General features: G+C 45.5%; 1 protein-coding gene across 4 annotated transcripts in view; it reads left to right on the top strand.

Moving 5' to 3' along the window:
• The first annotated feature begins 8,545 nt into the window (after window positions 1-8,545).
• The window catches only part of UBR5 (ubiquitin protein ligase E3 component n-recognin 5), a 153,875-nt gene continuing 146,613 nt past the window's right edge, over window positions 8,546-15,807 (top strand). For all 4 annotated transcript variants that reach the window (XM_024250780.3, XM_024250779.3, XM_024250778.3 and 1 more), the window contains exon 1: window positions 8,546-8,977. In XM_024250780.3, the coding sequence (XP_024106548.1) occupies window positions 8,916-8,977 (62 nt within the window). In that variant the 5' untranslated portion in view covers window positions 8,546-8,915. The remainder of the gene's footprint in view (window positions 8,978-15,807) is intronic.

Raw genomic sequence — 15,807 nt, 5'->3', positions numbered from 1 at the left:
TTTATTTTTATCTTTTTTTTTTGAGACAGTCTCGCTCTGTTACCCGGGCTGGAGTACAGTGACACAACCTCAGTTCACCTCCCGGGCTCAAGTGATCCTCCCACCTCAGCATCCCCAGTAGCTGGGTCTATAGGCGTTCACCACCATGCCTGGCTAATTTTCTGTGTTTTTGGGAGAGACGGGGTTTCGCCATGTTGCCCAGGCTGGTCTCCAACTCCTGAAATCTAGCAATCCAACCGCCTCAGACTCCCAAAGTGCTAAATTTACAAGCATGAGCCACCGTAAAAAGATTTTTTTTTTTTTTTTTAAGCCAGAGTCTTGCTCTGTTGCCCAGGTTGGAGTGCAGTGGCGCGATCTCAGCTCACTGCCACCTCCACCTCCTGGGTTCAAGCGATTCTCCTGCCTCAGCCTCCCCAGTAGATAGGATTACAGGTGCCTGCCACCATGCCTGGCTAATTTTTGTATTTTTAGTAGAGACAGGGTTTCACCATGTTGGTCAGGCTGGTCTCGAACTCCTGACCTCAGGTGATCTGCCCACCTTGCTGCCTTCTAAAGTGCTGGGATTACAGGTGTGAGCCACTGTGCCCAGCCAATAATCTTTTCTCATAGTGAAATTTAGCACACATATAGAAAATTATGCAAAACAAAAATGTACAGCTAAGGCTGGGAGCAGTGGCTCATGCCTGTAATCCCAGCACTTTTGGAGGCCAAGGTGGGTGGATCACTCAAAGTCAGCAGTTCGAGACTAGCCTGGCCAACATGGTGAAACCCCATCCCTACTAAAATACAAAAAATTAGCTGGGTGTGGTGGCGGGCATCTGTAATCCCAGCTACTCAGGAGGCTGAGGCAGGAGAATCGCTTGAACCCAGGAGGTGGAGGTTGCAGTGAGCCGAGATCACACCACTGCACTCCAGCCTGTGTGACAGAGCGAGACTCCGTCTAAAAAAAAAAAAAATGTACAGCCAAGTAAATGATAATAAATGAACACCCTGTAACCAACACCCAGGTCAAAAAATAGATCACTGTCAGCACTCCAGAGATTCCCCTTGTGCTACCTTCTAATGGATACTCCTTCCTCCCCCATAAAGTAACTGCTACCCCTTAAGGTAACCTTGTTTGCTTTTCTTAGTTTTGCTCCCTAAACATGCATCCTTAACAACAGAGTGTCACTTTCCTGGTTTTTGAAGCTTATATCAATGAAATTGTAACATTTCTGATTTCTTTTATTCAACATTATTTTTGTGAGATTCATTCAGGTTTTGCAAAGAGCTTTGGTTCATTCGTATGTATTACTGCATGGTATTACACTGCATGAACATGCCATAATATTCTATTTTTGATGGTTATTTGGATTATTTACAGTTTGGGGCTTTTACAAAGAATGCTGCTATGAACATCTTTTTCTGTGTCTTTTCCATTCAAGCATTTCTCCTGCCTCAGCTTCTCATGTAGCTGGGATTACAGGTGTGCACCACCACACCAAGCTAATTTTTGTATTTTTAGTAGAGACGGGATTTCACCATGTTGGCCACGCTGGTCTTGAACTCCTGACCTCAGGTGATTTGCCTGTCTCGGCTTCTCAAAGTGTGGGGGTTACAGGCGTGAGCCACTGCGCCTGGCCTATTTTTTATTTAATTTTTTTTTTTTTTTAAATAAAGATGGGTGTTATTATGTTGCCTAGGCTGGTCTTGAACTCATGGGCTCAAGTGATCCTCCTGCCTCCTCCTCCCAAAGTGCTGGGATTATAGGTGTGAGCCACCATGCCTGATCCTTCTGTGTATTTAGATCATCTTTGATTTCTCTAAAGAAAAATTCTTTTTGATATAATTTATTTAAAGGAAGGGAAGATCATTCAGCTTGGATAGATATAAGGAGAATTGATATCAGAAAAAGTCTTGGGTTAGTCAAGAAGAGATGGCATATGAGCTGAATCTTGGAAAAAAAAGTAGGAGTAAATTAGGTAAATAGGACAGAAGTGTATTCCAGGCACAGAAACAACACAGGCAAAGGTATGGTATCAAGAAACCATGTGATACATAACTCTAAGTAGTTGGAAAACATTGATACATAAATGCAAAGGAGAGAGTGGCAGGGGCCAATGATGTAGACAGAGGCCACTACTTGGCAAGTACAGAATACTGTAGCAAAATTTGGGGATGTGGGTAGACCTTCTAGTAGCTGACAGGCTCATCATCTTCAGGTCCTCTGTGCTGTCAACCTACTCATCCACGTTAGTGGAATTCAATGTAGTTGAAACTTCTGCTCTCTGTGTAGCTTTTTTTTTTTTTTTAAAGAGACAGGGTTGGCTGGGTGCAGTGGCTCACACCTATAATCCCAGCACTTTGGGAAGCCAAGGTGTCACCTGAGATCAGGAGCTCAAGATCAGCTTGGCCAACATGGTGAAACCCCGTCTCTACTAAAAATACAAAAATTACCCAGGCGTGGTGGTGGGTGTCTGTAATCCCAGCTACTCGGGAGGCTGAGGCAGGAGAATCGCTTGAACCCAGGAGGTGGAGGTTGCAGTGAGCCCAGATTGTGCCATTGCACTCCAGCCTAGGCGACAAGAGCGAAATTCTGTCTCAAAAAAAAAAAGAGACAGGGTCTTGCTCTGCTTCCGGAGCTGGAGTGCAGTGGTGTGATCATGGCTCACAGCAACCTCAATCTCCAGGGTTCAGGCAATTCCCCTGCCTCAGCCTCCCCAGTAGTTAGGACTACACGTGTGCATCATTATGTCGGGTAATTTTATTTTATTTTTTTGTATAGATGGGGTCTGGCTATGTTGCCCAGGCTAGTCTTGACTCCTGGCCTCAAGTGTTGGGAATATAGTTACGGCCACTGCACCCAGACAATGTGTTGCTTTTTTTTTGAATTCTCCTGGTGACACCTGAGTTCTTTCAGGGCATTCTGGGCCTATATACATACATTTCTGTAGCGTTCATTCCAGTTGTCATTGACGCATATATGCTCCATTTGTACCATGAGGTATAGATGAACATCCAAGAGCTCTTGTCTTTCAGAGCTTCTTTTTCCCTCATGAGGACGTTGCATTTGTATTTTCTGAATTCTTGGCTTGGACTTAGGTAGTGCTGTTTCATGAATTCCCTCCAGGAAATATCCTTGCTGTGTACACACAGCCTGCATAGGATGCAAAGCAGGGCCAAGAGAGTGCCCTAGATCTTTAGAGCATGCCGTCTCAGTCACCAGGGCCCCCTATCCAGATTCAATGTTCCGGTTCACTGGTTGTAGTGGGGATCAGTATAGGGATCTGAAGAGCAGTATATGTCCTCTTCCTTCTCTTGGAACCCAAGAGGTGTTTACCAGTTTACACTAATGGATGCAACCCAGGAACAGCTGGATGGAAGAGATGCATAGGACTAGGTATGGGAGAGAAGCGTGAGGAGCTTCCATGCCTTCTGTGTTCACGCCACTCTCCCAGCACCTCCACGTCGTCAGCAGTCTGGAAGCTTCTCAAAAACATTTTAAACCTGTGTACGGGCTTTGGCATCTTTTATTGGCTGTTCTTATATATTAGATATTTAATCGTTTTTAATATTATTTTAAATGATGTTTAAAAATGTTCAAGTCCTAATTCTTTTTTTTGTATATAAGACAATGAATTTTTGTTGGACATTAAGCTAGCTATTAACAGCTTAGCTAGTTAAACAACCTAGGAGCAACCCTTAACTACTGTGAGATGGGGTTCATGGATAAATACCCCTAGCTTCCTCCCTCCTCAGTAGGTTAATTCTCAGGTATGTCCTGGTCTCTCAGAGGGTTCCCAGTGGGATTGGGTCCCAGTTGCCTGTGGTAGTAAAACACTTATCAGCCCACCTTTTATTGGCGTTTCTCCCATCCTCATACATTTCTCCATTCCCACACAGTGCTTCCTGCAATCACCTCCTAAATAAACGATTTACAGCCAAATCCTTCTCTCAAGGTCTGCTTTTGGGGAAACCAAATCTAAGATATGGCCTATTTCAGGGAGGCAGTCCCTCAGGTCTGAACACTGAGTAAGAGGGGTTCGTTAGCACTCCCCACTGCATTGGGTGAAACTAGACATCAATCCCTGTTATCTTAGCGCCAAGTACCTGTCAGACCTGCTCTACTTCAGCTTCTCAGTTTGTATTTCTGGAATTGACATGCATCCCAGGGGAAAAGTGGCTCCAAACAGAGGACTCACTTGGGGCTTATTCATCCCTTGGACCCTGGTTTGGTAATCCATCATTATTTTGTTAGCTTTCTTGTGCCATTAAGCAAATTTGAAGAAATATTTTGCCTAACTTTTCTAGTTGTCCTCAAAGGGAGAATTAGTTCAAATTATTAGAAAGGAGCTCCCTTGAAAAAGGAGTCTGTTTTCTAAGGTTGTATTGCACTTTGACTCTTCAAAGAGCTTCTGTTGACCCCTGCTTATCTCCATTATCTGTATTTCTTCAGCCCCCATACATGTGATGGTCTTTCACAACTCCATGCTTTTACTTGTTTTTCTCTGTTCGAAGTGTGACCCACCAAGGTGTTACAGCCCTGGGAGAGGAAAATTCTTCCTAATATGCCATCTGGGCCAACAAAAAGGTAGCAAAGCCAAGATGATTATCAAAGACCAGAGAGGCAGTTTCCCAATAGGCTGTCTAGAGGGAGCAGACCAACTTTCAACCAGGAGAAAAAGTCTCAGTCCTAGGAAACTAGGAGTGGGTAAATCAAGTTGAAAGCAGGATAAAAGCATAATGAAAAGACAAAGGAGAGATTTGGAAGAAAGAGAAGTGAGGCAAACTATGGGCATGGTGTGATCTGTTTGGGGGCAATTCTAAAAAGATTAGATTTAAGCCAGGTATTCTATTTGCTCAGAACATCCTTGAAAGCTCAGCTTGGCCGGGCGTGGTGGCTCAAGCCTGTAATCCCAGAACTTTGGGAGGCCGAGGCGGGTGGATCACCTGAGGTCAGGAGTTCGAGACCAGCCCGGCCAACATGGTGAAACCCTGTCTCTACTAAAAATACAAAAAATTAGCTGGGTGTTGTGGCAGGCACCTGTAATCCCAGCCACTCAGGTGGCTGAGGCAAGAGAATTGATTGAACCTGGGAGGCGGAGGTTGCAGTGAGCCAAGATTGCGCCACTGCACCACTCCAGCCTGGGCAACAAGGGTGAAACCCCGTCTCAAACAAAAAAAGAAAAGAAAGCTCAGCTTGAGTGGCTTTTCTTAATTCTCTTGGCTGGAATCACTTCCTCCTTCAACCTCCACATTACTCTTCTTCCATTTATCATATAATTGTTTTGTCTATTGGCTTTGAATAGTCTGTTCCTTCTAAATTATTAACTTCTAGATGGCAGCAGTGGTATAGTGGAAAGAACAAAGGAATCCAAGTCAGAAGACCAGGGTTTCAGTATCAGCTTCAGTACTTACCGCAGGTGTTTGAGCCCCAGTGTCCTCATCTAGATAACGGGGATATTATAATTTACCCTATAGTGTGATTCAAGTATTAAAAGGTGTAAGGTGTAAAAGTTGAACATAGATGGGAGGCCGAGGTGGGCCGATCGCTTGAGCCCAGGAGATCAAGACCAGCCTGAGCAACATGGCAAAACCCCGCCTTTACAAAAGATACGAAAATTAGCCAGGCGTGGTAGCCTGTGCCTGTAGACCCAGATACTCGGGAGGCCAGTGAGGGAAAATTGCTTGAGCCTGCTAGGTGGAGGTTGCAGTGAGCCGAGGTCATGTCACTGCACTCCAGCCTGGGTGATGGGAGTGAAATCCTGCCTCAAAAAAAAAAAAAAAAAAAAAAAAAAGGGGAACATTGCACCAGACAAGTAAATGTTTCCATTTGCTGAGCCTACTATGTATATGAACTGTCCTAGGTGTCTGACGTACATTATCTTATTTAGGTCTCACTGCAACCCTGTGTAGATAGATCTATTAGTATGGAATATTTAACAAATGAGGAAAAAAGATGCAATGATAGGTTAAATCTAACTAATTTTTTTTTTTAAAGACAGATTCTCATTCTGTCGCCCAGGCTGGAGTGCAGTGGCACAATCTTGGCTCACTGCAACCTCCACCTCCCAGGTTCGAGCAAGCAATTCTCCTGCCTCAGCCTCTGGAGTAGCTGGGACTACCAACACTCCTGCCTAATTTCTGTATTTTTAGTAGAGACGGGGTTTCACCATGTTGGCCAGGCTGGTCTCAAACTCCTGACCTCAGGTGATCCACCCACCTCGGCCTCCCAAAGTGCTGGGATTATGGGCGTGAGCCAGTGCACCCAGCCAAATCTAACTAATCTAAATCCAAGTAAGGCCACATAGTTAAGTAGCAGAAACAACTGAAATTTAGATCTGGGCTGGGTGCAGTGGCTCACACCTGTAATCCCAACACTTTGGGAGGCCGAGGTGGGTGGATCACCTGAGGTCAGGAGTTCGAGACCAACCTGGCCAACATGGTGAAACCCTGTCTCTACTAAAAATACAAAAATTACCCAGGCATGGTGGCGGCGCCTGTAATCCCGGCTACTCGGGAGGCTGAGGCAGGAGAATCACTTGAACTCAGGAGGCGGAGGTGGCAGTGAGCCAAGATCGTGCCATTGTACTCCAGCCTGGGCGACAGAGCAAAAACTCCGTCTCAAAAAAAAAATTTTTTTTAGATCTGTTTGGCTTGAAATCTAGCAGTGTCTACGGTCTACCTTCCTTCCTCAGGGCTCCCAGGGACATCTAATAGTGACCTTGAAATCACTTTTTAGTCTAAACTAATCTGGGCCAATGGTTGAGCCAGTAACCTACAAAAGTGTTCCATTATCTGCCTCAAGGGTACTAGGTCTATCCTGATTTATAAGTAATTTTTCATAAATTTTGCTCAAAAGAACTTCCTAAGCAAAACTGTGTGTGTGTAATTCATGAACAGACCACCTCTGTAGAAGGAACGTCATGTTCTCAGTTTTTGCCTTCGAAGAGGTACTTTATTTTTTAAAGAAGGTCATAGAAACCTTTGAGAAGAAAGTCATGAATTGGTTCCTTAGGGAGAAAATCCCAGATTTATTCGATTAAAAAAAATTTTTTTTTTGAGATGGAGTCTCGTTCTGTAGCCCAGGCTGGAGTGCAGTGGCATGATCTCAGCTCACCACAACTTGCCGGGTTCAAGCGAGTCTTCTGCCTCAGCCTCCTGAGTAGTGGGGATTACAGGCGCGCACCGCCATGCCCGGCTAATTTTTGCATTTTTAGTAGAGATGGGGTTTCACCAAGTTGGCCAGACTGGTCTCGAACTCCCAACCTCAGGTGATCTGCCATCCTCGGCCTTCCAAAGTGCTGGGATTACAGGCGTGAGCCACTGTGTGCCTTGGCCAAAACTCTGAAAGTGTCTTATAGTGGAAACTCGGTATAAAAGATCCTATCTCGGCCAGGCGCGATGGCTCAGGCCTGTAATCCCAGCACTTTGGGAGGCCGAGGCGGGTGGATCACCTGAGGTTAGGAGTTCGAGACCAGCCTGGCCAACATGGTGAAACCACATCTCTACTAAAAAAGAAATACAAAATTAGCGGGACGTGGTGGCGCATGGCTGTAATCCCAGCTACTCCATAGGCTGAGGCAGGAAAATCGCTTGAACCCGGGAGGCGGAGGTTGAGGTGAGCCAAGACCGCGCCATTGCACTCCAGCCTGGGCAACAAGAGCGAAACTCCGTCTCAGGAAAAAAAAAAAAAAAAAAAAGAATTTTCCGTTCTGAGTCCACTGATCATAAATTGAACTCCTTTGTAGAACAGGTTTATCATCTTTCATTTAAAAGTAATAAAAAATCACGAATCATTTATATCAGGAAATTGGTGGAAATTTCCACATTTTGTCTTTGGGCATGTGATGGTGGTGAGGAAACTGGGGAGACCGAGGTAATAGAAGTTGCTGCAAAGTCAACTCCATGATCCTACTACCTCTTTCTGGAAAGGCCCTTACATAACTTCCTTACTTTTCCAATAAAAGGCTGTATATGTCTTGCCCCTTAACTGATTTCACCAACTTCCACCTTAAATACAACTGCGGAGGAAGGATGAGAAGCAACAAGAAACCCCTAAGGATCCGCCAAATAATTAGGGCTGCCCCAGGGGAATCCGGGCGAAAGAACACAAGAACCCCTCTTCCTCCTCACCTCCTCTGGGACACACACTTATCCTCCCTCCCGGCAGGTTAGCCCGCAGCCTCCTCCTTCCCTAACACGTGCTCTCCGGAACACTCACTCTGGAGACATCCCACCCCCGGCGGGGCTGGGCTCGGGAGTCGAACGGACCAATCGGCACGCGCCTTACAGCGTCGTGGCCCGACAACGTTGAGCCGCCCAATCGAGGGGGCCTTACCGCCCGTTTCCCGGAGCCCCGCCTCTCGCCGCCGCGCCCCCGCCCGCCGGTCTCCTCCCTCCTCCTCCTCCCGTTTGCCCCTCCCCCGCCGCTCCGGAGCGGAGCCTGCGAGACGGAGAAACTGGGGCAGAAGTGAAGATGGCGGCGGCGGTGTTGGTGGCGGCGGCGGCGGCTTCTCGCTAGTGACGCGCGGTGCGGGCTCATCTCCTTCCCCTCCTTCCCCACCTCCCCTAGTACCGACCCCGTCCGCCGCCGGGACCAGACCGTCCCCTTAGCCCGCAGCCAGCAGCCGCCCCTCTCCCAACGCCCGTCTGCCGCTGGCCGGCGGCGCGCCCCTGGTCCCGGCCACCAGCCTCGCACTCCGCGCTGTCGCCGGGGGAGCGGGTGGCGTGTGGATTCGCCCTCCTGCCCGCCCCTCCGGGCCGCGGACACACGCCCGGCAGGGAGGCGGCGGCGGCCCCTGCGTATTTGCTTCCCTCCATTTGGGGACTGGGAGGCGGCGGCGGCTGTGGGTTTTGGGGAGGGGTAGAGGGCTGGGGGGCGGGCGAGAGCGGGAGGGGGCCGCCCTCGGGAGGAGGACGAGAAGGAAAGCACCATGACGTCCATCCATTTCGTGGTTCACCCGCTGCCGGGCACCGAGGACCAGCTCAATGACAGGTAATAGGGCTGGCGGGTCGGCGGGCGCGGGGGGAGGGGCGCCCTTCCCTCCCTCCCCTCCCCCACGGGCCGTGCCGGGCGGGTGCGGGTGTTTACGCGCCGGCCGGCCAGCTGGGGTGGGGTGCGGGGGTCCTTACTGCCTCCTACTAGGCTCCTTCCGGGGCAAACTTCTGATCCCGGGGACAGGGGGCCGCGGGGGGAGCGCGGTGTAGACGGCACCCGCGGTGTAGACTGGAGAGCGCGCTGTAACCCCCCTTCCCCCTCCCGCAAGGAGCGGCGTTGAACTCGGCGGAGATTGGGGGGAGGTTTCTGGCTCCCGGGGGGCAGGCGGTAATTACTGCCCGGCCAAGGCCCGAGGAATCCATATTAGTCAAAGTTGAATTGAGACAGACAATGCGGATGGGGGATGGTGGAGGTAAAAAGAGAGGGAAGAGGAGAAGCGGGGCCAGGGGCCCCGGGGTAGGCTGGGCTGGGCTTGTCCCGGGCCCCCGGCAGCTGTGTCCGGTGGGGTGGTCTGGACCTGGGGATCCCAGGGTGGGGTTGGGGAGAGAAGCCAATTCCCGGCAGATTGCTGGGAGCGGGGGGGAGGTGATAGTTGGGGGAGGGAGTGAGGGAGGAAGCGCCATGATTATTGTTATTATTATTAAATTTGAGCCCCTGCAGTGAGGTTTGCCTGCCCCAGGAGGAGATGGATTCAAGCGGGGGTGGGGAAGTGCATTGGATTCCCTTTGCTCTCCTCCTGAAATGGTGCTGGCAGCTCCTGCTACTAGCCCCTGTGGTGCGAGCTTTTTTGTTTCCTTTTCTATTCTAATGATAGTGTTTTCCTGAGTTGTAATTTGACAGCTGAAAACCGTGCGTAGAGTGTCAAAGGGAAACTCTTACGTTTGCAGTTCGCAATGCTGCTTTTCTTAACACGCTGTAAATTTCTGGGTTGGGTTTGCTGTGGGCGGAGGATGAATTATGATTTTATTTTATTTTTTTGTCTTTTATAAGAAGGCTGTTTTGGTTTGGATTTCTCCCTTTCTTCGGCCACCGTTCCTTGCCAGTTTAGGATATTGAATTTGCAGTGCCGCATGCTGTCAGGGAACTGAGATAAAGCAGGAAAAGTTCCAGTGTTGGAAAACAGACTCAGGAGGTTGAGGGAGGCCTCCATTAAAGCATGTCTTAGAATCTAAGACTCAGATCTAATGATGGGCTAAATGTTTACAGGATCACAAAGTGGAGCATTTTAAGTCTTCCTCTCTCCCAGTACTTCACTGCTCTCTACATTTCTTTTGCGTATAGAAGACCATCTGGTCCCAAGTTTAGAAGTTAGATAGAATTTTTGCTAGGTGACCGGGTGACTTAAGTTGCATGATGCCCTATTTGTCATGCGCTTCCCAGAGGGAGGAAGAGGCCTAACTTGCTGCTGAGATACTGGCCTCTTGTGTCAGTGTATCTAACCGCCTCAAGTGGAGCAGACAGCTTTTAAATCCAGAGCTGGCGGTTTAGTTTCTGCATTTGGTTCGGATTTGCCTAATCTTTGCTGTAGCCATATTGTATTTAACATGTTTGGGAATCTTTTGAAATACTTACTGAAAATACTAACTACTCAGAGTTGTCACATGGTTCCTTTAAATTCTGAAATAAGTTATTTAACATTTTGTTATGTGGTTCTTAGCCTGACTTTACTTCATTAAAGATCTTTTGAGACATTAACATAAGAATTTTTTGATAAAATTTAGAAACAGGGTAGTAGTGAGGATAGCTCTACGGTCATTAATAGAACCATGTTGGTAGTGCTTGTCTTGCTACTTAGAAAATTGCACCAGAGAGAAGAGAGGTAGGGCATCTTTTCTATATTAGTCCTAACTTTATGTACCAGGAATCCTGACTAGTTTACTCAGTTGACTGTGCATGCCAAAACCTATTTTGCGGTTGTGTTGGGCACTTTGATTCATTTTTGAGCATTCCTTTTGCTTCAGCTATTTGAGAAATTTACAAGTAATGTATCTTTTTAAATGCTAACCCTTCTTTTTCCATTCCTAGTATAAACAATCAGCTTTGTTGGATTCTTCTATCATTATACAACATTAAAAATATTTAGATCATTGTGACTTTTAATTTCATGAAATTAGGAAAAAAGTAGACTTGAGTCATAACATGTGCATCAAGGTGGCAGATATTTGAAAAATAGAAAGGTGCTGTAGGTGAAATTATAAAGAGCTATATGGTTGTATCTAGTAGTGGTAAACATGTCTTGTCTTTTGAGATTTGTGAAGGCAGCATTTAAGATAGGCACATATCCTAAGTTTTGAAGTAGTTGATTTGTGGCAGGAGCTGTTCTGTGTTTCCGTTTCAAAAGGAAGGCTCCTTTTTGCATACCTACTTGTAAAGTAATAGGATCAACCTGTCACTTGAGAAAAATCTGTTTCCAAAAGAGACTGGTTTTCTGGAACCTTTTAATTAACTAGAATAAGCGTATTTTCATCTAAAGATAAAAACTTTACCAAGTTTTAGTAAGTTTGGGCAATAAAAAAGAGACTGCTACTGTAGCTTGACATTTTTTATTATGAGAAATGTATGAGAGTCACAAATATAATCATAGTTATGTATGAAAAGGGTGTAAATAGATAGACTTTATACTTTGGACTAAAAGTAGTAAGATTAGACAGGCAGAATGGTACTGCAAATAAATTGCTCAGTTGAAGAAAACTTGGTCCTCAAAACAGTAGTGTTTTCTTCTCCAAATACGTTTTCTTTCTTTACCCACATCCTGTTAAAAAGTCAAATATTTTGTTCAGCATCATAGTCTCATGTCTCAAGTGTCTAAAATGTACAAAGCATAAAAAAGTATCTTTTTTTCATAATTTGTGTTTTCAGACATGCCAATAATGAATAATAATGATGCCAGGATGAAATTGACAAATACAGGTGGGGATGGCTGGGGTGGAAAGAGGAGGATGTTGGCTGTGACTTCCCAGAATGATTACAAGGTCCCTGGCACAGAATGCTGGGCCCTCAAGCAAATATTCATTGAGCTGAATTGAAACCATTCAGTGCTCAGATACTTTGGACATTTTGATCTCCTTTCCAGTGGATTTCTTGAGTTATTACTATGTTCCTGCTTAAACCATTGTCTCAGAGAAACAGTAAAACAATATAAAGAATGTGGTTCTTCGAGCTTGGGGGGAGAGCTGGAAAGGCCTGCCTCACTAATAGCCTGGAAAGTGCCTCACTAATGAGCTGAAAAAATAGGCACAGAGATTTACAGTGTTTATGCAGGGGTACAGCTACTGAGAGACAGCTGAGGTCCACCTGATGGGTCTTCTGACTTTTTTTTTTTTTTAAAGTCCAGGGCTCCATTCCACTTCACGTGGCTCGTATTCCAGAATGGTTCTGCTGTCTCAGACATCCCAGCCTTCAGGCAGTGTGGCCACCTGTCTTAGAGTTTTGATTCCATTTTCCCCTCAACTGCTCTCTCCAGGGCTCCTAATTGGTTTATGCCTTTTTTTCAGAGGCTGACCATCTTAACCTTTTCTTGGTACTAGGTTAGGATAGGTCTTCTTAAGGTGATGTGGTTATGGCATTTATTGTCCTTGTCCTGAATTATTCCTCAAGATGCAGGTTAGTTACAAAACAAACCAGTTCTTATTGCTTGTCTGTATGTGGAATTTTCCTGTGAGATTTGCCTTTTGGCATTACAATGTATTATGCAATCATAAACAGTCTTTATTGAGATTGTCATATCAAAAGGATTTTTCTCTAAGGAGTTTCCCTTTCAGGTGTCATAACTCAAGGTAAGATACTATAGACGGGAGTTTCAAACTCTGTGCTGGTAGCCTAGTCATTTAACCTCTTAGAACCCCTCACATCAATCTCTGAATTAGGTGTAGCACTCTCCTCAAGGTCAGGGAGGAACAGTTGAGACAGTGGATGGGAAAAGATCAATATTATAATGTGGATTCTGTGGAAAACATTACGAAGAGATGGTTACTTTTAACTTTTTATGTGTTGTCTGGTTTCCAGATAGCAAAGCAGGAACTCAAAAAAGTTGCCCTAGAATATCCTTAGCATTGAGAGTAGAATCGACTCTTAGTTCTAGATTAGTACTTCTCAGCTTGGTGTGATTTTGCACCTTCCACACCCAACCCCCTCCCCTTATTGGGCAGTGTCTGGAGACATTTTTTTATTGTCACAGCTGGGGCATTGCTACTGGCCTCTAGTGGATGGAGGCCAGAGATGCTGCTAAACATCCTATAATGCATAGGATAGCCCCCACAACAAAGAATTACGGGGTCCAAAATGTCAGTTGTGCTAAGGTTAAGGAAGCCCATCCTAGATGATCTTCAATGCATTTAGTTGTAAAAATAAGTGGAAATGACTTTTATGAAGAATGTTTCAAGCAATATACATTCTTTTTTTTTTTTCTTTTTTGAGACACAGTTTTGCTTTGTCTCCTAGGCTGGAGGCAGTGGCCTGATCTCGGCTCAATGCAACATCCACCTCCCGGGTTCAAGCGATTCTCCCTCCTCAGCCTCCCAAGTAGCTGGGATTACAGACGCACACCACTATGTCTGGCTAATTTTTGTATTTTTAGTAGAGATGGGGTTTCGTCATGTTGGCTAGGCTGCTCTTGAACCTAACCTCAGGTGATTCATCTGCCTCAGCCTCCCAAAATGCTGGGATTACAGGCATGAGCCAATGTGCCTGGCCACGATATATATTCTTAATTTTTAAAACATGACTATTTAAGATTAAGGCCCGGCCAGTGGCTCACACCTGTAATCCCAGCACTTTGGGTGGCTGAGGTGGGCAAATCACTTGCGGTCAGGAGTTTAAGACCCCTTAGCCTGGCCAACACGGTGAAACCCCGTCTCTGCTAAAAATACAAAAATTAGCCGGATGTGGTGGTGGACGCCTGTAATCCCAGCTACTCAAGAGGTTGAGGCAGGAGAATTGCTTGAGCCCATGAGACAGAGCTTGAGCCCGTGAGGCAGAGGTTGCAGTGAGCCGAGATTGTGCCACTGCACTCCAGCCTGGGTGACAGAGCAAGACTCTGTCTCAAAAAAAAAAAAAAAAATTAATTAAGATTAATTAAAATTAAATAAAAATTTAAGTCACTTCATCCGTAGCTAGTCACATTTTAAGTGCACTGTAGCCCCACGTAGCTACTCACTACCACATTGGACAGTGCAGATACAGAGCAGTGCCATCATCACTGAAAGTTCTCTTGGATAGTGTTGGCATAGAAAATGTGTTTTTGCACAAGTCTTGGCATTCAGTGAGTGCTCATTATGTTTATTAAGAACTTTGAGGTTTTAAAGACTCAGGCATATCTTCACTCTCTCAGTAGGAGCCAGAAAATATGCCAGGGATTATATGAAGCATAACAAAGGTTGTGGTGAGTAGAGGTTGTAATAGTTGAAAGCTGCTTGAAATTTTATTGTGCTGCACCAAAAAACAAAAAAACAAAAAAAATCAATCAAAAAACCCCCCAGGTATTGGGTCGTGTGGGATAGAGCATCATATCACCAAATCAGTGAAAAATCTCACCATTTGATTATTGAGATTGTTACCTAAAAGCAATACCAAATGCATTATGCCAGGTGTGGTGGCTCATGCCTGTAATCCCAGCACTTTGGGAGGCTGAGGTGGGCGGATCATCTGAGGTCAGAAGTTTGAGACCAGCCTGGCCAACATGGTGAAACCCCATCTCTACTAAAAATACAAAAATTAGCTGGGCGTGGTGGCGCATGCCTGTAGTTGCAGCTACTCAAGAGGCTGAGGCAGGAGAATTGCTTGAACCTGGGAGGCGGAGGTTGCAGTGAGCCAAGATTGTGTCACTGCACTCCAGCTTGGGTGACAGAGCAAGACTCCATCTCAAAAACAAACGATAAAAAAGCAATACTAGATTTATTGTATTGGAAAAGTACAGTCTGGCCTTACTAAAATGTTTAAATGAATTTGCTTAAGTAAGATTAACAACAGGGTATAGAATAGCCAAGCAAAATAGAAAATCAAAACAAAGGCAGAGCAATTTTATAAATCAGGAAATCTGTGACTGAATCATAGGCCTAGGAATAAACAGACACTTGTGAAGAAAATTACAGGATACACAGGAATACGACTAGGAATAATAGGTGAAATTACGAAAGGTCAGGGATTTTTTCCCTAACAATTAGACAATTAGGTTATTTAGGAAGTAGTTTCCAAAGGAAAATTTAATTGCTGAAGACTGAGTTACACGGACATAGGTCTTATAAGGTATATTAAAGGGAGCAATTTTATGTTACAGGAGGATGTAGTTAATGTCTCCCCTCCCTCATTTTATCATACATATTTATTTTGTTTTTTGAGTCTCTCTCTTACCCATGCTGGAATGCAGTGGTGCCATCTTGGTGCAACCTTGGCTCACTGCAACCTCCGCCTCCCAGGTTCAAGCGATTCTCCTGCCTCAGCCTCCTGAGTAGCTGGGAGTACAGGCGCACGCCACCATACCCGGCTAATTTTTGTATTTTTAGTAGAGATGGGGTTTCACCGTGTTGGTCAGGCTGGTCTTGAACTCCTGACCTCGTGATCTGCCCGCCTAGACCTCCCAAAGTGTTGGGATTACAGGCGGGAGCCACTGTGCTCACCCATATTATACATATTTCTAATTAAGAAAACAGACTCCAGTTAGCATCCACGTTTCTGTCATTTTGACTCTGGCATTCTGGTCAAATGAAAATAGCCTCTTCTCTTGGCTCACTGTGGTTATGAATTGTTGGTTTATTTTTAGAACTGGTTTTTAAGTTTTTCCCTGAGTATTATTTTTAAGCCTTTTATTTTGGAAAATTTTAAGCATATAC

This window comes from Pongo abelii, chromosome 7 (assembly GCF_028885655.2).
Source record: "Pongo abelii isolate AG06213 chromosome 7, NHGRI_mPonAbe1-v2.0_pri, whole genome shotgun sequence".
In the NCBI taxonomy this organism is placed as follows: Eukaryota; Metazoa; Chordata; class Mammalia; order Primates; family Hominidae; genus Pongo; species Pongo abelii.
This window is presented reverse-complemented; position numbering and strand designations above follow the sequence as displayed.